Source organism: Enoplosus armatus, chromosome 4 (assembly GCF_043641665.1).
Source record: "Enoplosus armatus isolate fEnoArm2 chromosome 4, fEnoArm2.hap1, whole genome shotgun sequence".
Lineage (NCBI taxonomy): Eukaryota > Metazoa > Chordata > Actinopteri > Centrarchiformes > Enoplosidae > Enoplosus > Enoplosus armatus.
In genome coordinates this window covers 14,699,777-14,724,945 of record NC_092183.1, presented here as the reverse complement: position 1 = coordinate 14,724,945, position 25,169 = coordinate 14,699,777, and the positions used below count along the sequence as shown (strand labels likewise).

General features: G+C 42.5%; 2 protein-coding genes across 2 annotated transcripts; one reads left to right on the top strand and one right to left on the bottom strand.

The window, feature by feature from the left end:
• The first annotated feature begins 386 nt into the window (after nucleotides 1-386).
• On the top strand, nucleotides 387-3,769 carry p2rx2 (purinergic receptor P2X, ligand-gated ion channel, 2). Its single transcript, XM_070904765.1, has 12 exons — nucleotides 387-553; nucleotides 1,102-1,237; nucleotides 1,368-1,439; nucleotides 1,545-1,620; nucleotides 1,716-1,812; nucleotides 2,013-2,093; nucleotides 2,182-2,335; nucleotides 2,510-2,640; nucleotides 2,745-2,835; nucleotides 2,925-2,990; nucleotides 3,093-3,170; nucleotides 3,671-3,769. Exons 1-12 carry the CDS (start codon nucleotides 387-389, stop codon nucleotides 3,767-3,769), a joined length of 1,248 nt encoding a protein of 415 aa, XP_070760866.1.
• Nucleotides 3,770-5,944: 2,175 nt separating this feature from the next.
• On the bottom strand, nucleotides 5,945-21,775 carry pole (polymerase (DNA directed), epsilon). Its single transcript, XM_070904373.1, has 48 exons — nucleotides 21,708-21,775; nucleotides 21,455-21,590; nucleotides 21,280-21,360; nucleotides 21,098-21,142; nucleotides 20,929-21,021; nucleotides 20,612-20,766; nucleotides 20,371-20,515; nucleotides 20,204-20,284; nucleotides 20,011-20,118; nucleotides 19,812-19,922; nucleotides 19,600-19,685; nucleotides 19,381-19,500; nucleotides 19,127-19,259; nucleotides 18,925-19,038; nucleotides 18,605-18,817; nucleotides 18,411-18,518; nucleotides 18,166-18,294; nucleotides 17,980-18,082; nucleotides 17,723-17,869; nucleotides 17,496-17,641; nucleotides 17,118-17,266; nucleotides 16,880-16,972; nucleotides 16,277-16,579; nucleotides 15,930-16,125; nucleotides 15,602-15,816; nucleotides 14,685-14,787; nucleotides 13,695-13,775; nucleotides 13,454-13,607; nucleotides 13,101-13,288; nucleotides 12,693-12,905; nucleotides 12,466-12,609; nucleotides 12,231-12,371; nucleotides 11,982-12,135; nucleotides 11,678-11,784; nucleotides 11,211-11,387; nucleotides 10,841-11,064; nucleotides 10,438-10,658; nucleotides 10,149-10,353; nucleotides 9,782-9,955; nucleotides 9,194-9,319; nucleotides 8,520-8,652; nucleotides 8,136-8,301; nucleotides 7,920-8,051; nucleotides 7,557-7,750; nucleotides 7,233-7,433; nucleotides 7,003-7,128; nucleotides 6,403-6,492; nucleotides 5,945-6,284 (listed from the first exon to the last, which is right to left on the bottom strand). The coding sequence occupies exons 1-48, from the start codon at nucleotides 21,773-21,775 to the stop codon at nucleotides 6,162-6,164; spliced, it is 6,855 nt and encodes a 2,284-aa protein (XP_070760474.1). The 3' UTR covers nucleotides 5,945-6,161.
• Between the last annotated feature and the right edge of the window lie 3,394 nt (nucleotides 21,776-25,169).

Sequence of the window (25,169 nt, the reverse complement as noted above, 5' to 3'; positions counted from 1 at the left end):
AAGTTTGACATGCCATGTATATCAACATCATGCACTTTAATTTCATTTAGTTTAGTTTAGTGAAACAATACAGACAGTAGAGTTTAAAAATGTCTGCAAAATAAGTTCCTGCGCAGAACTGTAAGCACTTTGTTCATATTTTAAGTCTGTTCAACTAGAAACATCATACAATCATCAGAATAAATATGAAATAAAATGCATGATTCAACCACATCTGAGCCCCACCCCCTTCTCTTCTCCCTCTCTCATGTTGGTGCCAGGGATGCTTGAGAGAGATGCAGACTTGAGCAGAGAGTGAGAAAGAATCATAGTAAGAGAAATAAACAGCTAGATACAGAGAAATAGAATCACAGAGGAATTAGACTTTCGCAAGGACATCTCAGGATATGTGTGAAGCATTTCATCAGTTCATCATGGGGCTACGGGTTTTTATAAAGGAGTATTTTCTTGGTTTCTGGGACTATGAGACACCAAAGGTGATGGTGGTTAAAAACAGAACTCTTGGAGTCATATACAGAGCCGTTCAGTTTCTTGTGATCACCTATTTTATCTGGTAAGTTTCAAGTTTGTGTACTCGCATGCCCACTGTATGTGCTAAAAGGGACAGTCTATGAAATTGAAAGGGCTTTGGTAACTTCACTTTGTTGATTTTTCTACTTATTTTGTTATCACATGTATCATGTGTTTGTTTTAATGCTTCTTTTAGGGTTGTATTTTGCCAGCAGTATGCTTTTGTGGAGAGGAAATGCTTCTGATTTGCAATTAACTGACATAATCGATGGAAACATAACTGATGCCAAGAATTATAGTTGAGTCTCTCTGTCCATTATTAGACATTATTATTAGTCATTTGAATGGTGGAGATCAGTTTTCATAGACTTAGAGTTTGTGAAGATGTTAATATTCATCTTATTGTTTCACATCTTAAACTATTTCTTAGATTAGATGTCTTGAGTTTTTTTATTCAAGTGCGTCATCTTTTCTTCCCTTGGCTTCGGCAAAGAGGGCTGAATAGATCCAGGGTAATCTGATACCTCCAATATAAATTGACGTCATCACAGAAAATGTGATATTGGGTCTGCCTGTTCTATCATCCTGAAGGTATGTCTTCATAAATGAGAAGGCCTACCAAGAGAGTGAAACTCGTCCAGAGAGCTCAGTTTACACGCTCATGAAAGGCACAGCAGTTCATGGAGATGATATCTTGGACACTGTGGAGTACGCTCGACCCTCAGAGGTGAGTCCAGAACAAAAGCTGCAATACAGTCAAGGAAATCTCACGTCCTGTTCTCTGTCAGCATCATTATGTCTTCACTCCAGAGTAAACCCTACTGACTAATAGTATTTTTGTGGCATGTCCCTCACAGGGCGGTGATGTGATTAGTACAATATTGAGACGAGAAGTTACGTATGATCAGAGGCAAGGAACCTGCGCTGAGGTGAGAGGTCAACAAAAGCTTTCTCAAGTATAACAGCTACGAGTATGCAGTTACATAGACACCTTTATTCTCCCATGACTGAGCATCTGTCTTATTTCACTTCAGTATTTCAAAGTTGCCAATGCCAACTGTACGACAGACTCTGACTGTGTCCAGGGAGAGATTGACTTTAATGGCCATGGTACTGTTTTTATTCCTCATAAAATCTTTCCTCATGCTTGGTTGGTCTCTATTTTTCAGTTTCTTTTTTCACCTGTTTTAAACACTTTCTTACAGGCAGAAGGACCGGCAAATGTGTTCAGTACTACAACCACACCTTCAAAACCTGTGAGATCCAATCCTGGTGTCCTGTTGAGGAGTACGCTGTAGTACGGTACGATGATCGATAGACTCAGCCAAGTTGGTTGGTCAAGTTCCCCAAATATCCTAACCCATAAAAAAAAGACCATATCTGGGATAAAAATATAACAGATTTTTTTTGAATAAGGTGCATGGCTATGCAGTGAGCTAAACACACTTTCAGTAAAAGCTTTAGACTGAAAGATTACTCTGATTGTTTGGTGTCTTCAACAGAGAACCAGCATTAGTGGAGGCCATCAATTTCACAGTGTTCATTAGGAACTCTATCCACTTCCCCCGGTTTAAAGTGCTGAGGTAGAGTATCTACACACACACACACACACACACACTGGCCAATGAGCTGCAGAGATTCAGAAGTACCTCTGTTTCTCGTCTTCGGCAGGGGAAATATCAAAGATGCTTCAAACAAGCGTGGCATGCAGAAATACCTCAATAAGTGTCTATATGATGAGGAGAAAGAGCCCTACTGTCCCAACTTCCGCCTGGGCTACATCGCAGATCAAGCGAGGGAGAATTTCAGTGAGCTCTGCAGGACTGTGAGTCTGAGTTCTGCACTGCGTGATTCATACGTACATGGTTGAAAGAGAAGTCTTCTTATACAGTCTTTTATTGAACAACACATACTGTCTCAATGATATTTTAAGGACGGTACACAGACTTTGTGATAGTGTAGCATTCCTTAAGATGTGTTCATTGCTGTTTTTGCTCAGGGAGGAGTGATAGGTGTTTTCATCAACTGGAAGTGTAACCTGGATCTGGATCCATCACACTGTAAACCTACATATTCCTTCCGTCGTCTTGATCTCCGAAAGGATCAGGCCAACTCTGGTTACTATTACAGGTGACACTGACTTTTTTTGTTCAGTATCTTAACTTGTGTTTGTCACTTTGCCTTGTGGTAAGTTTCCCTGCCTTTACCCTTGTCATTTCTGTTTAACTGTCCAGGTTTGCCAAATATTACAGAAAGGATGGGGTAGAGTCTCGGACGCTTATCAAGGCCTATGGCATCCGTCTGGATGTCATAGTTCACGGACATGTATGTGGATACTACATCATTGCTACACTTTGTTTTCAGATTACTGTAATGACTATTACAATATGATTTGCATGTCATTTCTCTTTCAGGCTGGTAAATTCAGTCCCATCCCAACCATCATCAGCACAGTGACTGCTATGACTTCAGTTGGGATTGTGAGTAATTACTGCATTCCTTTCTTATATTGAGACATTGAAGTGGCAGAGATCACTCTTTGCACCACAAACTGTTTTTTTCTTTTCATTTCACCCCTCTAGTGCACCATTATCTGTGACTGGATCATGCTGACCTTTATTGACAAGAATGAAGTCTACAGTGACAGAAAGTTTGATGAGGTGAGTAAAAGGCATCATAAATTCAACCTCAACAAATATTGACGTGTAGTATTGATCTTTAAAGGTTTTATATCTCACAAAGAATAGCGAGAAATGATTTTCAAAAATGCTCAACAATCTATTTTTAAGAATACATACAGATGCATTTAAGTACATAATATGGTAATGCTTCGGTGCACTTCTTTAATAGCTGTCATAGAACGAGTTAGTAAGGAGTAAATCTAACTGATAATTAATGATTTGCTAATAAGGAGTTCCTGAATAACTACTTAATACTTTTTTATTACTTAACATATTAGTTACTAATTTGGTGCACCACATTGAGTAGTTACTAGTAAACATAAGTAAAGCATCATCTTACCAAACTGTCAAGTATTTATTTTTTCACAGAAATAAATAGTGAAATGATTGATGGCTGAATTCCATTTAGCTGCTTTGGTTGCAGGGTCCTGATATTGTGCATGCAGGCTCACTATGAGAAGCATATCTGTCCTCCGCAGATCATCAAGGAGCCCAAGGTGCCAATCTCCACAGAGCTGAGCTTCATCAACAGCTATGGCTCGAACCACTCAGACCTGTCAGACGGTGTACCACTGTAATGTCGGCACAGTTGCCTCAGTCCCCTCCGGGCAAAGCGTGTGGACTCTCCTCCATCAGATGACTGTGGCAACGACAGCAACTCTGACTGGTTTCTCAGGTGTCTGCAACAGCTCAGTTATGGACTGCCAGTGGTTGCAATGCTGTTGCAAGTGTGAATAAACTGACAGAGGACCACATCGAGAGACGGCATCCTCTGAAAGACAGCTGGTCCTCTCAACGTCTCTGCCTGTTCAGTTGATTCAGTTCATATATCATCTCATACCTTCATGGACATTGTTTCTCTTTCACTTCACATGACTTCAAAAGACTTTAACACCACGTAGAAAAATGTGTTTATTTTCTCAGTATGAAAAGAAACTAAACCATTTCATAACATAGAAATATTTAAGTACACAGTATTGAGAAACTATACCCATTTATATCAATGTATTGCAGACATTTAATGCAATAAATGTCTTCTATCAACTCAAGTTTCAGACATAAGAATTGCATTAACAGTATATCATGAAACATTGACTTTTACTCTTATAAATCTGCATTATTACAAACAAAACTGCACACCATGTTTGTTAATCTTCTGATTCAGTTCATTTGGTCTTTCAACCTGATGTGTTCAGCACAATGAGAAGATACAGGAGGAAACGGCCAGGAGACGCACGAGGAGAGCAATGAGCAGTAATCAAATAACAACACAGACATTTCCCATAAAATGGTTTCTCTAACAAGATTGTGGGGAAGTGTGAATCCATCTGGACGCCTGAGAGCAATACAGCTGCCAGTGGTGAAAAAAAGACTCAAGTCTAATGGGTCGATATCTGCCATGATGGATGGAGGAGCAGAACAGACAGTCGCAGTCAGTTTGCAAATTGTCTGTTTAGGACATGTAAAGAGCTAAAAAATAATAAAATGTTATGTCTTAAAGGGTAGTGCTTATGCTAATTAATGTCACTACAAAGTGTAGTGTGATTTAAGATGTTTTGAGAGGCTAACAACTGAAAATGTAAAGAATTTAGGCACAGGCCCTCTAAGTGCCCTCATTCCTTCATTTGTACTGTAAATGTGCACTACATGTCAGTGAGAAGCTCTAAGGAGCCAATCTAATTGTGCCTCAGATCAGAGTCTGAAATGTGATTACTTGTCTGGGAGACACCCATAAGCAGGCAAAGTGAGTCATCTGTGGGGCAATGAGGTTAAAGTAATGGAGGTGCATCACTGTGATCCAGACTTGCTCACAATAATCATGAACCACCAAATGATTATTCCACATTCAATAAACAGTAAAAAGATAATTCACAACCAGCCAGTCTCATATCATGCCCATTTCAGCTCTATATTTTTCTCATGGGATTCCACTAGAGTAGTTTTTCATGATTCACAGCTCAAAAAAGTCCTTATTTATCTTACACTGGCCCCTCATGCAGCCCCTCAGTTCACCCTCTGTCTGAAACACTGAAACTGAACAACCTCCAAAAACTTGAAGAGTAGTCCTGAGCAGAGCGGTTGAATAACTCAGACAGACTGAGTGGGTGGATGAGTGTGTCCCTGTACCTGCTGTGCCTGGAGCAGATGACCTGCTGGGGGCGTGGCCGAGTATGATATGACATCACAACCTTATGGAAGTCCTGACAGCTCGTTTCTGAATACGGGCTGTGTGCATTTCTCCGTGGACTGAGCGTGAACTTTCAGAGTATTTATGTAGCACCCAGACCTGCTTTAAGAAGACATGGAAACCTCACTTCCTACTACATGGGACCTTTAATATGTAAAGACTCACCAGATGAAGACTGGTTCAGAGTAGTCCAATAATTCCTCAAAACGAGAAGAACTTAAACTATCATCGCATTTTCCACACAGAAGAAAAACTTGCCAGTTAACGATTATGCAACTTGCAATAAAGTAACATCAGACGTGTCTTCCGCGTTTCACTGCAAGTCGAGCTGTGCACAGGCCACAATGGACACATTAGCAGCCATGTGAGGAAAATGCTCAACCAATGTGTGACTGCTGATTAGTGAAGGTCCCCAGAGTAGATGGCACTCAGGATGTTTACGCTTCTTCTTTGTGGCAGAACTGTAGTCCTTACTACAGCAGAGTGAAATAACTGAGAAGCAAAAACATTCAGGCTCACATTTAAAACAAATGTTTATTAACAGTTAAAATCTGAAACACACACATACATCAATTTATTATCAAGACTTCAAACATATCTACAGTCCACATATTGCTCTTCCTGATTACACACAATCAAACAGCATAGAAACAGACACCATCAAGGTTGATGAACAAGTGCGTAAACTGGGAAAGTTTCAAAATCGAGTGTTTCCCAGATTGAAAAACAGTCGCCACAGATGCAGCTGAGGGAGAGTTGGAGCTCGGTGGCGGATGTCACATTTAGTGAGCGCTCTGGCTGATGTGTGGGCTCATAACAAGCAACCAGTCAATGGTCTCCTCCAGGAAGCTCATGCTGTAGTAGGACGCTATGTTCTGAAACACTGTGATCTGCTCAGAGAAGCTCTTTAAATGGAAGACAAGAAAAAAAACCCCAGCAACTGTGAGAAAAATGTCAAAGGGAATGATCACATGCTTTCATCACTGGATTGAATGATGATGTAATGTATTTGAGATTAGAAACCTTGGCTGGGAAAGTGAGGTCAAAGTCTCCGGCACATCTGCAGTACAAGGGCATGTTCGCTTCCTTCACTCCTTTACATTTTGTACACACCTAAATCAACAGAGTTATTAGCAGTGAGGCAGCTTCAGGAAAAGAAAATCTGAAAATGTTGCACAGACTGTTAAACAGCAGGTAAGTCAGGTGAAACAATATTGTACGTTTGGACAAAAGGCAACTACTGTGGTTGAGCTCTGTAACTGTACTAGCCTTCAGGTACAGTTTGCCATGAGGCAGCTAGTTGGTATTCTTCCATATTTTCTCATGTTTTATGTATTTCTTTGACAAATTATTCTAGTTCTTCACTATGAACATTTCATAGGTTAACCTGTTGATGCGCATGGTACCTATGAAACTACTGCCCTACCCACTGTCTTAACCTTTGTTTAAGGTAAGTCGGTAATGACAGTAGAGATACAGACAGGAAACATGGGGAGAGAGGGGGATGACACAGAACAAAGACATTACAGTTTATGTATTAACCACTAGGACACCCCCAAAACATAATTTTGTTGGGATATTTTATTTACGCTGTATAAAAAAAATCAGCCATTTTTGACTCACCAGGTCCTGCAGCGTGTAGCTCATCAGTTTCTTCTGCAGAGCGTCTACCAGAGCCATCTCGATAGAGTCGGTCTCATACTGCGCCTGGCAGTTGGAGCAGAACCACTGAGGCAAAACCGATCCATCCTGAGGAAAACACCGTTTATCTTACTGATACAATTTAATAAGCAGGTTCAAAAATAGGCGTAATAACAGTGTTATTATTAGGCCCATGCCGCTGCTCCTCTCACTTGTGCAACAGACGGGTCCTTGCAGAGGTCGAGGTCACGACAGAAATTGCAGTGGTGGCAGATGACCTCTGGCAGGATGTAGGAGTTACAGGGGTCACGGAACTGGGCTTCCTCTGAAAACTCGCCGACGTCTACGAGACGCAGGAGGTCTCTTTTCAGCTTGTTCACCTGGTTCACTATGTTGGCATCCAGTGAAAGGACCTGAACAAGATTGAATTGAGAGGATATAATTGCTTTTTGTGCATCAGTTGCAAATCCTGCAAAATTGTACACGTGGTGAGAGGAAACTCACGACCTTGTAAGTTGGTATACTTCGTAATATACCTGGCAGACATATTTGATAAACTCCAGCGCAGGGTTGTTGAGTGGCAGGTGGGATCCAGGCAGGATGGGGAACATCTCTGAGGGCTGGGTCACACTCCTGGTACCCGTCACCTTCTTCTGGATTTTTTGAGTGATGGTGAAAAAGTTCTGTGTCAGCTCGCTGGACACGTATTCCTGAGAGAAGGAGATCATTCCTGTGGGAGAGTTTTAAAAAACATCATATGTGGGTGGAAATCTATCTAAATACAATTTAAGTGTAACAGACACTAGCCTGCAGCGACTCTAATGAGCGTAATGTGAAGTTCATAAGTAATACAAGGGAGGTCTTTTGTAACTAAAGCAGCTTCCCAAACAGCATCTTACCAGGAAGAGCACTCAAGTCCCCCACTGCCTGCTGGGAAGCCTGGCTGCCTCTATGTCTCTTGACTGGCGTTGCCCCAGGAGCGTTACGTCTCAGCTCCTCTTTCATGCTGTGGTACACCGCTGCAATGTAGGCTGGCATGGAAAGTGTGTGTGTAAGAGTTGGTAGAGACAAAAAGCAAAAAAAATAAAAATAAAAATAAAATATGTTTGTTTTACCAGAGACGGTCATGAGAAAGTATTTCTGACAGGAGGCAGTTTGGGGCAGATACTGCATGATGTTCCAGTTGCTCTCAATCAGCTCCTCCACCTCATCCGTCTCTCCATCACGATCATCTTCCTCGTCTTCGTCCTCGTCTTCATCGTCGCTGCCTTCCTCATCTCCCTCCCCTCGCCTGTTTTTCTTCTTTTTGGCTCCTTCCTAAAAAAAAAAAAAAAAAAGGACCATGAAGGAAGCATAAGCTCTGTGTGTGTGTGTGTGTGTGTGTGTGTGTGTGTGTGTGTGTGTGTGTGTGTGTGTGTGTGTGTGTGTGTGTGTGTGTTTGTTCTGATACTCCAATCAACACAAATATATTGTGAGGCAGAAGCTGCAGTTTGAATTACCTCTCCGCACAAGACGCTGGACGGTAGTTTGCCCTTCACACCGCCGCAGTTGGCCGGATCCATCCACAGCAGGAACTCCCAGCATCGGGAGAAGGAGATGGACAAAGAGTGAAAGATTTCTCTGGAGTGGATGCTAGAGGAGAAACCGTTAGGAGGAGATCTTATAGGAGTTGGGTCCACTTACAATATGTTACGAGAGACTGAAAACATACAAAAAAACATACCTTGATGCTATTAATGAGATATTTTGGAAATTACTGTCCATTCACAGAAAGAGTAATATTGACCACAGTTAAAAGCATCATTGTTTGTTTGACTGCTATTAATTCAGAAATTCAGAAATGCTGCTCTAATGCTGCCTTCAGGGCCAAAAAAAACATTTGGTGGTTGCCATAACAATATTACAATAACCAAAATCCCACAAGATATTTTGTTCACTTTACAACATTGACATATTGACCTAACTTCAAAATTTCATGTTTCCTTCCATTAGTGTAATCGGCAGTTCTCCTGTGTGCTATATAATTCACTTCCCATGATGGACCACTGAAGACAAACAGACCTTTTTATTGGCTCAACAGTCTGTTCGGGTACAGCTGATTTTTTTTTTTTAAATAAACAGTTGTATATACACTCTCTCTAGAAGTGTGACCTGCAGAGGGCGAATGTCTGACCTGTTGGTGATGTATTCGACGTAGCCAATGGCGTCATCTATCCTCCGTTTTTTAGTACACAAGATGATCCGGTTGAAGTTTCCGTACACCACAGTGGAGCCGAGACGTTTGAACTCTGAAACCAACCTGACAGCAGAACGAGAGAATGTTTCATAAAAGAAAGACGACAAAGTAGCTGGTATGCATAACAAAAGGTGGGGATATTTCAACGCAAGAAAAAAGATGAAAGCGTCATGGTGAAAGAGTTCACACCATCCAACAGTGATCATACGTTTATTCCAAGTGAAAACCAGACAATAATAATATTTGACACAAGGATGGCACAGATGATGTCTTGAGCCATGCTAATGAAAAATAAAAAGTCTGATAACGCTCATTGTTATATTTAGTTAACAACTCATTTTAATCAGGCACTTTGATCCAAAATAAGCTTGACCACTTTACCAAATGATGGGAACAGAGAGATTAATGTAAGATACCAGCACTACTGGTGAAAAAAGTCCTTGGAGAGGTTGATAATCCATCCGTATATGTGACTAAATAAACAACTGAGGGTTATTGCCGTGTATAGGATGATGTGGCACTCACTGTAGAAACACCTTCTTCATCATGTTGTGCAGGGTGCGGTGCAGTGCAGGGTCATAGAGCAGAGAGCTGGGGGAGCGCAGCCAGCGGTAGAAGTGCATCACCTGGTTGTCTGCATACACATTGTGGTACTGCGTGATCTCTCTGACCCACCCAACCACCATGCTCTTCAAGATCCTACAACACAGAGCAAACACTGAGGTAAGCAAAACACCAAAAAATACAACATGCCTCCTTAAACAATGAGGAACAAACAGAAGCGTAACATAATGAAAACCCCAATTTCCTAAGTTTACTTTTTGGCTCACCGGTACTGTTAGACCGTATGCATGTAGGTTTAAATAGTCATGCACTACAGATGTTTACACACCTGAAGGTGTTGGAGCAGAGAGCAGTCTCATCATAGCTAGCGAGAGCGCTGGCTCCCTGGTTTCCTGACATCATGTCCTCCAACGAGGCCTGCTGGATCACATCAAAACTGACACCCAGACTAGCTCCGCCCTCCATGTCATTGACATGCTGTGACTGCAGGATGGTGTTCACCGCCAGGCTCTGCAGGTCTAACTCCACACACACTGAAAGAAATGGGATGTACAGTTGATTTAGATCTTTTGCTTTTTCTTGAATGCAGATTAAGTGCATCCCTGGTGTTTAAGTACCTGTGGAATAGCATCCTTGAGCATTGATCTCCACAGAACCCCTGTCATCGCTTTCCATGACCAGACGACTGTCATCAGCCTCTTTTCCTCCGAGGTCGGGCCTGGCTGTGGGTGAAAGCCACAGCAGGTGGTTGTGTTTACGTAGATGTCTTGCCAGGAACAAGTCTGAGCCAAAGATGGACACATCCTGAGGCAAGTTCCCCACGGGTAAGTGGTAATACCTGAAAGCGAGAGACATTGTAGGAGTTTAAATCTGTAAATCTAAACGCTCAGGGGTTGTTGGTAGAGGCCTTTGACTCAAACAAGTGATTAGAATAAAAATCAAATCATCTATCTTCTCCGGTCCAGCCTTCTCTGTAGTGGGAATATGAAATCCACAGAGCTAACGCTGTGTAGTTCCTACCTGGCCATGTCGAAAGCCTGAGACAGGCAGCTGTCCAGGTTGAGGTAGTGGCGGATCATGCGTCGGGCACCGTGGCGCTGCCAGTCCAGCACATTATAGCTGATCTCATCAACCACATGTACTGGAACGACTGGAAACTCCTCAAGCACCGGCATCCCTGCTGCCAACCGCCGCAACTCCCAGTTTGACTGCACCGCGATGAGGGTGGGCCCACGACGCTCCTCCTGTCAACAGCAACAGGCAAAGCAGACACTTGATTAAACATCACCAATTTAGTCACATGAACATGAACAACTAGTAGTGTCTGTGTGTGTCACACAGACACTACTAGAAGATCATTAGGTGTTTAAATAGCTCCAGTGTATTTTACCTTGTAGTTTAGCAGTATGCGTTGCAGTGCGCGGTAAATAGCCTTCGCGTCGTTTTCAGCTCGAACCTCAAAGTTGTGTTTCTCTGGAGGCAGGAGCTCCTCAGTTGTCTTCTCCAGGAGAGCGGTGCGTTCAGCTGTGTAGAGGTTACCCAGGTTGGGCATCTGGTTGCTTCTGACCTTAGGAGATAAAATAAAGACAGACCTTGAGCATTGTTATTTGCCTACTGGGAAGGGATGCATCAACGTTAATATCAGCATTGTGGGGGCAAGTGAAAAACAACAACAATACAGTTGTCAAAATCAAAAAAGTGTTACAAATGAGTTAGATTGCACTCTACTCTACTATTAGGCTTTCAATATAGCCACCATGTATTTGTTGGCACTGGAAGAGCCTCACTTGACATGATATAAAGTCAAAACATCAACACAATGGCAGTGGAAGAAATAAAGAGATGTATTGTTCTTACTGTGTCCAGGACAAAGATGCTGGCTTTGCGCTGAGAGGGGATGAACAGGCCAAACAGAGCCTTGTGACCCTGGCTGTGGTGATACAGGTACATGTGGCGAACACTCCCTGAGGAGAGAGGACACAGAGATGTAAAACCTCTTGCATATAACAAAGCACATAAGGAGGATCCCATGATATCACAGATACTTGCTATGTGCAGTAAAAATAAAAATCTAACCATGCCAAATATTAGGTCAGTAGGAAAGCAAATGGCAAATCAACAAAACAATAATCCCAACAGGGTCATTGTGACATTGTCTTACCAGGTTCCAGGTAGCTGAACTGGGCCAGAGACCTCATCTCCAGATGGTCCAGGTCAAAGGTGTCCGCCTCCCTGCCAGCCAGATCCCTCACAACATGTTTATTGACCATGCAGACACATCCGAGCTGCACCAGTGCACGAAACAGCAACGGGACCTGAAAGAAATCACATTAATGCTGGATTCTGACACATTAAGAGCACCATGAGGGAGGTATATGTATATAAATATATATATATATATATCTGACACCTGTGTTTCATAGACTCCTTCAATATCTGGGGCAGAAAGATCAGCGTTGATCTCATTGAGGTGCTCCTGGTACATGTCCTCAGGCACACAGTACTCATACAGGTAGTATACCATGTTGGAGCGAGGCAGCATGCGGTTCACCTGAAGCCAAAACAATCTGTTAAAGTTGATTTCTTATTATGACAACATGTACTTTCAAACCATTTAAAGTAACTGCAATGCATCTTCTTATTGCCTTTTTGTATGTGGCTCCCTCCTCCTGCTTTGGGACTTTCTGATTGACGTAGAAGACACGTGGGATGTTGAGCTTCATGCAGTGGAGGTCATTTCCAATCACAGCCCACAACTTGTACAGACCAGGGTGACTTGTCTCTGCAATCTGAACAGGACATCACATGAGACAACATTAGGATTTTGGATTTTATGATGATAATGGATGATAATGGGGTGACTTTGTCTCACCTGCACAATTTGCCACGGCATGTCCAGGATGCTGCGTGCTGTTCTGCGGAGGAAGCTCCCCAGGCCGGTGATGGGGCCATCTCTGATCACCCCTCCCCCGACAGGCTGAGCTTCACCATCCAGCATCCTCCTCCTCTTCTTTCTCTCCTTCCTCTGCCTCAGCTGCAGCTCCCACTTCTTCTTATGGTAACGCAGCCACACGAGACGCTCCTCCTGTATACAGACACAGTTGTTTAAACTAGAGCCAATATAAATGTCTTTTGAAAAGTTTTGTAATATTTCTCAGGGAACGCTGGAACAACAGTCAGTAACAGAAACAGTCATTTCCAATGTATTCAGAAGGCATACACAACACAGAAGTACATTGACGCAACAGGCAACACTTTGTGCTTGTTGCTGCTAGCTTACCCGTGTCTTTCCCGTTGGCGGGGGTGGGCCAAGGATCTCTCTCCAGGACTGAGTGAGTTCGACATCCTGAGACTCCACCTGGCTGTCCTCTCCCTGAGAAGCCCGCTTCCGCTTGGTGCTGATGAGGATGGCTGGCTGCAGAGGTCTGGCAGGCATCCCAAAGTCCTCTATGTCCACGGCTTGGCCTGCTACAAGAGGCTGATGGGCCACCTGAGAGGGAGAAGAGGCCATTTAGAAGAGAAAAAGAAAAGTGCATAAAGGTGCAGCAGGGTGGGTAAGTGGTTGGAGACACTGTCCTTTAATCAGAGGAAAGTCTGACTAAAGCAGTGAATCTCTAAACTGCCCAATAAAACTTTCTGTGTTGGTAGTTTGAGGCGAACAAACCTGTCTCTTGCCCTCACTGGTGAACAGCTCACTGATTTTCTTTTGCTTGTAGATATCATTTTTCTCCAGGAGTTTCTTGTGAAGCCAGTCAGGATGCCTCACTCTGGGTACCGGATTCTTCACCTGAAGACGAACAGAAACAATAGAAGTTCTATCTGTACATCAACCCGGGATACACAGAGAAGCCCATGAAACATGTTTAATTTTTACCTGCTGAAGGGCTGCAGGGATGGTGATGATTTTCTGGATGGCACTACCCAACCTTTCTATGTAATAATTCCAGTCAAGGATCTGGAAAGGCCCACAACAGAAATGTTAATGTCAGAGGGAGACATCCTTTCTATCAAGTAATCAAAGGTGGACATACAGAAGAAACACAAGAAATATACAATGAATGTATTTTACTCAGCATATGGATCACAATGCCTAACAAATTATTTCCAGACTCTATAACGGATGGAAAAATAATTCTACAGCATATGTGAAAACATTGTCAGAGGAAGAGTGGGAGACTGCAATCCAGCAGCAAACAACCACCTCTCTTCAGAAAAAACATTGTTCAGAGGACTCAACTTGCTGAAGACAATGTGGTTTCCTGAATGCCAATCATTATCATATTTTTTGGGACTGTAATGTAATTAAGTCCTTTTGGCAGGACACGCATCAAGGTTATAGTGTGTGTACTTGATGTTAAGATTTGCTTTAGGTTCAATGTACTATACTTTGGTCACTTACCTGCAAACATGACTTCAGTAAGATGAAGTATTTGTGTAAAATAATTTTGGCTGCAGGTTACATTATTAAAGACATTATTGAAATGATGCAGAACATTTATGTAATGGAAAATCTTTTCTTTAAAAGCTGCAAGTGGATAATTGGGATAAATGCATTCAATACTTTAGTGCCACTGAACCCTATGACAGTTTTACTTGTAGATATGATGTAGATGATAGACTAAATAATTTCCCTACCATGCCATCTAACAGAAATCAGTAAATGCAATGTTTTTTGTGCTGTAAACAAGCTATTATTTATTCCACTTTGTTGCCATCAGCTTTTTCTATTTTTGTTTCTTTTGTATTGTTGATTTTTCTTCAGTTGGTGCTTATATATTTGCAGAAAGGTCAATGGTGTAAAAAGGGAATGATGATCGAAATACTCTCAATAAAAACTATTAGAGTTAGAAAAACAAAAACTCACAGAGCGGATGTCCAAGTCGTGCAGGCTGGGCATCTTCAACCACTTACGAAGGAAGTGCTTCTTCACACTGGGCTCGGCCTGGAAGATGGCCAGAGGAATGGCTCTGATGGAGACCAACACAAATCAGTCAGTGTCAAATTCAAGGCTTTTACTTCTGGTTATATTACACAAAGTGCTTGTTCTCCACAAGCATTTAACAGAGGGAAAGAAACTCTGACCATTTTATTTGGTCTTGCTAACAGCAGAAAATCTATATAATCCACAGTGTACAGATAGACGGAAAGAGAAGATAAGAGGGGAATGTCATGCAGGGTCAATGGCCTGAATTGAACCGGGACATCGCAGTTACATGGTTGGCGTCTTAACAACGAGGCCACCAGACGACCTAAAGTCAGTGTTTTTTTTAACTGTTCATCAGCACACTTGTCTCATATATGCAATGTTCAGGTTCTTCATCTGAGCATGGTCTAATGGATCTCTCTCCTCTCCATGAATTTCTGCTGAGACCTTTCCTTTAAATACTGTGTCTTTTTCTGACATTGATTTACGCCGATTTGGAAACTTAGTTGCGACACTTCCATTGATCACTGAAGGCGTCACTATGCTAGAAAAGAACTGATTTGTGTAACTGAGTGTTAACAATCTTATATCGAAGACATTCACACTAGTAGACATTCACACTGTCATGTCTTACTGGGACACTTGAGTATGACGTAGCCATCATTAATATTATTAGTTACACATGCTTTTCCTACTATGGCAAGTCAAAATGTCTGCTGTGAAAAAGACAAAAAACAGACACTGACGCCTGTCACCTGGCTCTCCTTGAACCTGCTCACGCTGCGCGGTTTTGATGTGACAGGGTGAACACGGTTTTCTGTAGTTCTAAAAGTTTATTTTCAGAGCTGTTGTCCCACCTTTCTGTGACAGGAGAACCCTCGGGTTTTCGGGAGATGACGTAGCGACAGCTCAGACCAGCATCTTTCACCATCTGGTCCCCCAGGAACTCAGCCAGTCTCTTAGCTGTGCTGATAGAAGTGGACTTCTGCTCTCCATAGTCCTCCAGCTTTCTGGACATCGAACGGTTCTCTGAAATCAGTTCAAAGAGCTCTGCATCTGGCATGTTGGCAGCCTGGAACAACAGTGAAATAAATTAATCAAATTACTAATAATAAAACATGTCTGAAAGCACGATGTAAATATCTTGTAATACTAGTTTCATACCATTTGATCACAGGTTTTTACCTTGCTGTAGAGAACGTCCAGCCAGTAGTCGGCCACTTTGGCCACAGAGGCGTACACCTCCTCCAGAGTGGTACCTTTGAGGAAAGCCTCAAACACTGACGACTGGAAAATCTTAATGAGCTGGAGCTCTCCTCTTCTCTTCACTTCAAAACCCTTCAACTCAGCCAGAGAGCCATCCTCATTAAACACAGCGTACCTAAAATGAACAGAGAAACCTTAAATCATCAACATAATCACTGTATATTTTGATATGAACCTTGCTAGGCAGCCCATTCACTAATGTTGGTAAAGAAATCCATCCAATCGAAGAACATTTAATCACAGAAAAGTGAAAATAATTACTTTACCTTTTCTTCAGCTTCTTCCCTTCCTCTTTGGAGGCAGGCAGGATCATAGCCAGGTACGGTCCATCCACCTCAAAGAAGATGCTGTTCTCAGACCTGGTGTCATAAGTGAGGGTTGCGGGGTCGACCAGCTCGTGGTACTGATCATTGGTGAATCCCTCCTTCACCAGGATGTTCAGCATGGCCCCTGGGTAAGAGATGGTCACCTTGGGCTTCTTCTCATTACTGGTTTTCACCACAAAGTTCTCAGGAAAGGTGTTGGGGAGGACACACCAGATACCATCAGTGTCCAACTCAAGGGGCCTCCTGAGGTGCAGAGAAGCAGAAGTGACATGTATGAAATGTATTGCAGTTTTCTTTCAGTTCACATATTAGGAGTTTGGTGGATGCAAACTTGATAACAATACCTGCTACTAAAATACATGAGAGAAATGAGACAAAAACAATACAGCAGGAGCTGGATACAAGCCCAGATATTGGACAGCATCTGCTGTTGAAATGCTGCTAAACAAGGCGGTGGATCCCTGCCAGAGTTGGAAACGACCTTGCACTGACCAAAAAGGTAGTTTTCGTAATTAGGTATCATGTTATCAACATGACACCTACCCTATTTGTTCGATGAGCTCTCTGGCCTGAGTGATGATGTTGGCTCCAGTGTAGCACACAATGCCAGCCATCTCCATGGAGTACCAGCGAGCCCTGATGGAAATGCAAAGACAGCACAGACAACATCAGGTCTGCAGCAGAATGCTATACTGACTGATTTCACCAGCAGCTTCAGAGCTCATGTAACAGTGCAAGAAAGAGGATATTTGACGACTTGAAAACTGTAGTTGACTCTCACCCTTTCCTCATGACGTAGCCATAGAAAGAGTTGAGGATACACTTGTGAGCCAGCTGAAGAGAATCGTACAGGATCTCCATGTTTTTGCAGCGCTTCATGTCAGCAGCGTCTCCGCTGTCCTGAGCTGCTGACAGTTTCTTCTTCCACACCTTAAACAAAGGAACGAAAAAAACAAGTACTTTTGTAAGTAAGTAAGTCATTTTGATGGGCAAGAAGAATTTCAAGTACTGTGTGTTTAATGGCTGAACAGCTAGACATTTTAAGGGAAAAAAAAACATTCAATTTTTTAGAAAATGTATAGGAATGTGTACTGAATTGAAAACAGTTTACAATATAGGGATGATTGTTATTTCAGTTGTGATCAATACCAAAACAAACCTTGTGGAGTCCTTTGAATTCGTAACGCCGATCTCTGAAAGCTCTCACAGTGTCGACGTAGAAGGAGTTTTCTCTCTGACAGATGGTGGTGACTCGCTCCTCCAGCCTGGTGACGTGTGTCTTCTTGTAGGCCTTCTTACAATAATCTGAAAAAAGAAAAGACAGGTCAAACTACACTTTGGCAAACTTTTAAAATGCTTAAAACCAAAGGAGCCAAAAAAAAGTACCTGCCAGACGTTTCTTCTCATGTTTTGCCTGCTCCTCCCTGTTGAGAGTGTGGAAGGCCCGAGGTGGACCGTTGGGGAAAAACGGCGGGAACTTCTCCGACTCAAGTTGCTGCTGGATGCGGTGGAACTCGCTGCGGCTGGCGGGCACTGCAGACAGAGGGAAAAGTGTTTTTATTGTATTCAACCCCACATGAACACTGCTGTCTCTATTCTTCTCTATTCTCTATTCTGTCATATCCATAAGAACATTAACTTACTGATTTCCCCTCTCCACTGCCAGGTCATCCTCCTCTGGCAGGTGGCACCAGGCTTGTTAAAGTCACAGGCAGCACAAGTGGCCTCATCAACCACAGCGGATGGCTGTCAAAGTAGAAGATATAATATTGAATTCCACGCTTTTCTATATGTTTCATCCCATGTGTTTATTTAAATATCTCTTTTACCTGCAGGCGGTTGGTGAGGATGATATTGGGGTACATCGCCCCAACGTCCAGATGGTAGATGAGGGGGCATTCGATCCTGTTTGGAACCTCCTTCAGGGAAGTTAGTTTGTTTTTGATCTCATCGCAAACCTGAGAAAATACCAGAGATGTTTTATAACTGCAAGCTGTGAATAGTTGGGATGACTTTTCAAAATAATAAACACAAATTGGAGACACAGCAAAGAAAAAAAGAAAAGTCAACATACCTCATTAAAGTTGGTGACTTGATCCAAAGGGATTTTCTCCTCTTCCTCAATGGCATGACGCATCGTTCTCTCAACTCTTTGCATGAGGAAGTCAAATGCAGCTGGGTTCTGTCAACACACCAGAACAAACGGTCTAAAGTTAGAAACACACAACGAGCACTGAAGCAAAGAACCAGCTGTATGTTGAACGGTACCATTTTGAAGCGGCAGGGGATGTCACTGCGGAACACTCCCGACTCCAGAGCCTCCACGTGGCCGCCCACGTAGGTCTCAGAGTCCATGACGTGGCCGTCGTCCGTCAGTTTGTTGAAGACTTGCTCCTGCTTGTTGGGGAAGACGATGTTTGCATGGAAGGCCTGCACCATGAGCAGGGCTTCACACAGAGTCCCTGAACCTTTACGCAGAACCTGGTAACAGATGGACAACGCAAGAAAAGAAAATAATAATTAGCAAAAAATGTTTTTATGTTTGAGTGATTTCAGGATTCTTTTACAAACGCATGCAATTGACAAACCTCGTCAGGCTCCATGGGGATGATGGTGCACAGAGCGAAGATGAAGGGGTGAACATATTTCATGTACAGGTAGTACGTGGCCACAGCATCTGACACAGAGTAGGTGGCTAAAGTCTGACAGAACAGTAGAGGAAAGAAAAAGTCAATGAAATTGCAACTGCCCATTCAAAACAATTGAATTCTTGATTTTCAATTTCTGCACCTGTGGCTCCTCAGTTGCCATGCGGCACATCTCCTCTGGGTCCAGCTCCACTGGGTCGTAGCCCAATTTAGCCTTCGCTGCTGCCTTCAGATTATGACTTCCCACCGGCAGGTAGCTGTCTCTCTTTACCCACCTGACACAAAGGAGAAACAGGTTGGAAGGACGATTAATTAATCTAAAATTAACTCTAACCCCGAGGTGTGTGTTTACATAAACCACACTGGTATCATTTTAAGTGTCAGAGGTGTGCAAACCTTAAGCAGTCCATGTGGATGGCTTGACTGGACTTGTACTCTCCCTGGTTGTCCTTCTGGAAACCAATCTCCCTGTGCATGCTCAGTCCATGGAGGGAGGCTCGAGTCTCAATGAAAGGCCTTGAAGGAGCGGAAACAAAGTGAGAAAAGTGCACATCATAAACATCATAGTGCATGAGTAATTAATGCGATCGTTTTATAGAATCAGCAACAGCTCACCAGTCAAAGAAGTCTCCATTGTAGGTCACAAAGATGTTTGGCTTGGTCTCTTGAACGTGATCAAACCACCTCTTAATGAGGGACACCTGCAGCCAGAGTCAGGTTACCACGTGTTATTACACTGACGCAGCCACAGAGCATTACATTTATATACTGAAAGATATTTATCGACTCTATATTTAATCTACTGGTACGCATGCTATGCTATGTACCTCATCATCCTCATTGAAAACAGTGAAGGGCCCTTCATATTCAGGTTTGGGAGTGAACTCAAAATCTTCAATGTCCTCAGAGACAATCTCTCTGTTTGTGATTAGAAACCCCTTTAAAAAAGAAACAAAAAGTTAGTCAAACTGACACATATATTAATAACAGAATAACACATATTATAAACTTGTGAAGGCAATGCACCTGTCCATCGATCATGTAGGATATCATCATAATCTGATCGGTCTCTGCGTCCGGGAATTTCAGCGGTAGTTTGGTGGTCTCGATGTCGAAAGCCAAAACAACAGGGTCCTAATGAGAACGAGAACCAATGAAGTCAAACGCAACCCTGAATAAAAGAACATGTTGCATTATAATAATAATAAAATCCTCATACCGGTCGCTCCACTAGATCATCTCTCCGTACAATCTCTGGTGGGTAAGCGCTGCCTCTGTATCGAACGTTATACCAGTGAGCCTAAGAGACGAAGACAGTGAAGGTTAGAACATCAAGCACATGTAGAGGATTTATAAAATATTGGGACGACAGAAATCCATCTTTACCACGTGGATCTTGAGGTCGATGGACAAACGCACGTGATAGGGCACATCGTACTCTCTCATGTCCACTATGTTGTCTAACTGGTCTGAAATACTCTTTGACAGTCCGTCTTCATCTGCTGAGGTCACATTGCCACCCGATAAGGCGCTGTGAAAGCCAACAAAGGTGTCAACGGATCAATATGAAGCTGGAAATAACAGGGGAAACCTTGTTAGAAACTGTTGGGATTGTTTGATAACACACCTTGACAACATTGAGGTGTAAGTGTCATTGGATTGCTCCCTCTCTCTGTTCTTGCGTACCGCCGGAGAGATCTCACGCTTGACCTTGATGAGGTCGTCCACGGTGCTGAATGACAGCTTGATGTAGCTTCTCTTTAGTCCCACTAGATGGTTCGGCTGGAGAGAACGAGCCAGCAACATTTAACAGTTTTACAGCCACACAATTGCCAATACGTCATATCCTGTAGCTCAAATAGTTAAATAACGTGTTGGGTTTTTTTTTGTTATATAATATGACACTTTAATGAAGTCAAAGGATGCTAAAAACAAAACTCTCACCAGGTCTAGGTCCTCTTTTGGCATAATTTCAAGCTTTGCCACCTTTCCTTGGAACTTCTTCGACAAGTATGAGATCACTTCTCTCTCGCAGTTCTGGAAATAAAGTTGTCTTTAAGGAGAGAGTTTTTGTTTACACGGCATAAAAAACAAAAGCCAGACAATGACTTACCTTTTTAGTGGCGATGTAAAAATATGGCTTAAAGGGGAGGGCCACCTACAGAGAGAGTAAATATCCAGAGGGATGTGTGAGAGCAGTGGAGAACATTTTTCAAGCGTGTTATTACATAATGATTACTGTCCAGGACCCAGTGTGTAAAGCTGGTAACCAGTTTGAAATAACCCCCAACACACCTTAAACCTGCTTCCATCCTCCTGTATGAAATAATAGTCCACAGCACTGATCATCCTCTTGTCTTCATCGAGGATCTCTGTCTGGAAGCAGAAAAGGAGCACATAGTGTCCATTTATTATCACCTTTTCTCCTCGAGACAGTCAAAAGCTCAAACATGACACCGTGCAGACTTACAGGATGCATGTTGATCAGCCAGCCGGTCTTCTCCCCCGGCTCCTTCAGCCTGTCGAACCCGAAGCGGGCGTCCATCTCGTCGGTGAACTGGCTGCGCTCCAGCCGCTTGAGGGCCGACATGGAGGATCCATCGTCCCTGGTTCAAACACACCGAACAGCTACATTAAGTTCACGGTTTCCTCCTGCCATCTACTAACCTGCTTAACAAGTGTCAAGAGGAAATGAAAGCAAGCGTGCAGGTGAAACAACTCACTGGTTCTCCTGATCTCCTCCACTTTGTCCTCGGTCCGACTTGAACCTTCCACTGTTTTGCAGAACCATCTTCTAACGTCGTCTGCCGGCTACAACACGGAGAAGTAACCCAAACCCGCTCAGTTTTTATGAGTCTCTCAGTAGAGCCGCATTTGAAATCTATTTTAAAGTTATTTCTAAGGTTTGTCCTCCAGTTTTGTCTGTCACTGTCACTGACTCGGCTTGTGTTTTCTTATTTTGGCGCGTTCCTGCAGTTGCCGCGAGAGCAGCGCTGAGAGGAGGAAGAACAAAGATCGTTTATTGTAAAAGCTGTATCACTCAAACCAGAAATTCCTGCACCGCTTCCCGTCTGTGAGGACGACATGTAAATACTGCGTTCAAGCCACATGGGACCAGTGGTGGTATAAGTATTCAGCTTCTTTACTTATGTAAAAGTGCCAGTACTACAATATAAAAATACTTCCCTAAAGTCCTGCATTCAAAAACGTACTTAAGTAAAAGTACACAAGTATTATTAGCAAAATGTACTTCAAAGTATAAAGAGTAAACGAACTGGTAACACTTCACAATACGGTACACAAATGTGAGTAGGTACTGAAGAATGAGAGAGGAACGAATCAGGAACGATCTGATGATTAATGAATCGTTAATGAGTAGTCCCAGACAATTCTGGACTGAGCACTATATAATAAGTAAGGATGAGTAACTAGATAACAGACTGGGAGATACTTTATTAATGAACCATTAGATAATGATATGGACGCCATTCATCGGCCAAAATCCATGATTCCTATATTTGATTATGATTTACACCTTGTGAACGTCACATCATCAGACAACTCAAGACAGTACTTTATGATTGCAGAGTTGGCAGTGTGAAGGTTACAGATACTGTGTATAGACAATATACCTATAATATAATACGATAATAATAAATATAACCTTGATGCTGACGTGAATTATCAGAAACTAGTACTTACGGTAACTCCCAATATGCATAGTTGCAGCACACATAATATGCAAGTGTCTGAAAAGGTACATCATATCAGGCAAAGTCCATTGTTCAAGCTAATTAGAGTTAAATTCTGATTACCTAATTAATTATTCTAAGAACTGCTATATCGATAATCTCCGCAGTGAAACAGCTGTCTTGAATTGTGCGGTAACATAAACGCCCGCAAGGCACAACCATGGGAGTCTTTACCACCGGTCATTCATCCCATTTTAATGAACGCAGCAGAAGTCTCAGGCACCGCCTACTTTCAAAGATCGTAAAAATGACTAGTTAGTGCTTTTTAGCCACGTTTTTAATCACAGGCTGACACATCTTGTTTGTATACGATCTTCGGAGGGTTTCCTTCTTCCTGGGAGGAGCTTGACCCCCACCCCCACCCCCACATGTTTACTATCCCAGCGAGGAGGAGGTGCTGGACGGTGGTGGGCTGAGAGAAACACTGTGGTGGTAGTGGTGGTAGGTGGCTTTGACATTTGCTGCTGCTGTCATGAAAACTATTGAAATTAAAACCATTAAGAGCGGCGCGGTCCACTCTGGGAGTTTGAGGTCTCGGTGAAGATAAACAGACAGTGAAGAATGTAGTTTAATTCAACATAACTCCGAGTTGTGTGAAGTTATGAAAAAGAGTCAGTGGTCTGGCTGTCAGCTAGCTCGTTAGCCTGGTGTGTAGGCAGCAGCGACAGCAACGACTGAACACTGATGTCCGTTATCTGTAGCGGTGAGTGGAAATTACATCTTTTAACAACTGAATACCGCTTTTACAAGTTCACTATAAACATTCAAACCTTGGATTGATCTCGCTGTCAGGTTCACTTTCCTGTTAGGTATAAAACGACGATGATTGAACGGCAGTTTGCTGTCAGAATTGACTTGCTTGTTTTAACTTCTAACTTTTTTTTGTGAGAAAACAACAGCACGTTGGTATGTGTTGGTATGTGTTTGCATGTGTTGGTATGTGTTTGGTTCAGTTTGCAGTCGATAAGCCACATTTAGCCTGTGATATTTTGTGTACATTTGACAGTCGGTTGAGGTCAGCGTGGAGCTAAAGTCAACACACTTTATCACACAAGTGGAATAACTTACTTTGAATGTGAATGGCTTCTAAAATAAACATTGAATATATATATAAAAATATGACACATGAAAGGAAAAATTGTGCTTCTTCTGAAAAGTGATGATTCAAAGTGACACATGTCTCTTTCACATGGACAGCATATATATATATATATATATACCGCATTTGAATTAGAAATACACACTTTGACATGAGGAAGCCATATTTGTTTCACATGGATTACATATCAATATATGTTTTTATTTTGGTGCCTTCAGGTGCTCATGCTGTGTGTGTGGATGTTTGTGCCTCCTCCTCCTCCTCACCCTTCATTCCCTCAGTGTTGACCTTTAGCCCATTAGAAGCAGCTACACTTGGCTCTCATGTCAGCTGTCACAGACGGGCTGTCTACGGGGACACTGGCTGGGAAACGTAGCCTGCCAGGCCCTGCTGGCACAGTTAACTGCATACATATGTTGATTTATAGGACTCAAAGTCAAGAAGAGTGTCCAGATGACTGTACGTTTTAATGATTGCTCACAATATGATTTTAATTGATTTGCTCAATAGAAAAGACAGTTATCAGTGTAGCTTTGTTGTGATAGGGCTGAGCTGGAATGAAAGTAAGCCTTTCTGCCTGTTTTCCGTATGTCTTTTGAAGTTGAGCCTTACACACCTGTCTTATCTCAAATTACCCAGCATGCCCCTGTCCTGAGAGGGCTTCCGACCTCTGACCACCTCAAGAGAAATGTCCTTGGACTAGAATAGCGTACAGACAGCAATGCTGCATAGCATAAAGTTTTCTTCATTTCCTTTTGACCAGCGGCAAATAGTCCCTTTAATTTTAGTCCAACTGATGCTTTTGCATTTGAGAGGCCGAAATCGATATTTCAGAGTTTTAAAAATCTGATTAATTATTATATATTGGCAGATTTTTTTTTTACATAAACACTTAACATGAACGAAAAATACAATTAGAATTTTGACAAAATGTACTGATTTCAGTAATGTAATAATATACTATAATATATATTAGGTTTATCAATCAATCAATACTCCATTTTAATACCACAAAAGTTATTATTATGTGGGGGGAAATATGTATCCCATAATAATCTTTTACTGTCGTCTCTTGTATGAATTATAATGTCCACTTTGTTCTTCTTGCAGTCTCAGGAGGATGCCTGTGAATGCTCCTGCTGGCTGTTTTGGGATTAATCCTATGGATATTGTTGCTGCTGTGGAGAATTAATATCAGGTCGGTAGCGATGCCCGTGAAAGGAGAGGAATCTCCGTCTGGCTGTGGTCCACCTGCAGCCGAGGAGAACATGCCTGCTACACAATCCCCTCATCCAGGCGAACATTCCCTGTCAACAGTTCCTACTACCTCAACC

Excerpts from the sequence above, each read along its gene's own strand:
- p2rx2 (XM_070904765.1), top strand. The coding sequence starts at position 387 with ATGTGTGAAGCATTTCATCAGTTCATCATGGGGCTACGGGTTTTTATA. Across the intron at positions 554-1,101 it reads GTGATCACCTATTTTATCTG|GTATGTCTTCATAAATGAGA; the intron begins GTAAGTTTCAAG and ends ATCATCCTGAAG. Across the intron at positions 1,440-1,544 it reads GGCAAGGAACCTGCGCTGAG|TATTTCAAAGTTGCCAATGC; the intron begins GTGAGAGGTCAA and ends ATTTCACTTCAG.
- pole (XM_070904373.1), bottom strand. The coding sequence starts at position 21,775 with ATGGTTCTGCAAAACAGTGGAAGGTTCAAGTCGGACCGAGGACAAAGT. Across the intron at positions 20,516-20,611 it reads TACACCTCAATGTTGTCAAG|CGCCTTATCGGGTGGCAATG; the intron begins GTGTGTTATCAA and ends TGGCTTTCACAG. Across the intron at positions 7,129-7,232 it reads AGGACCCGTCTGTTGCACAA|GATGGATCGGTTTTGCCTCA; the intron begins GTGAGAGGAGCA and ends TGTTTTCCTCAG.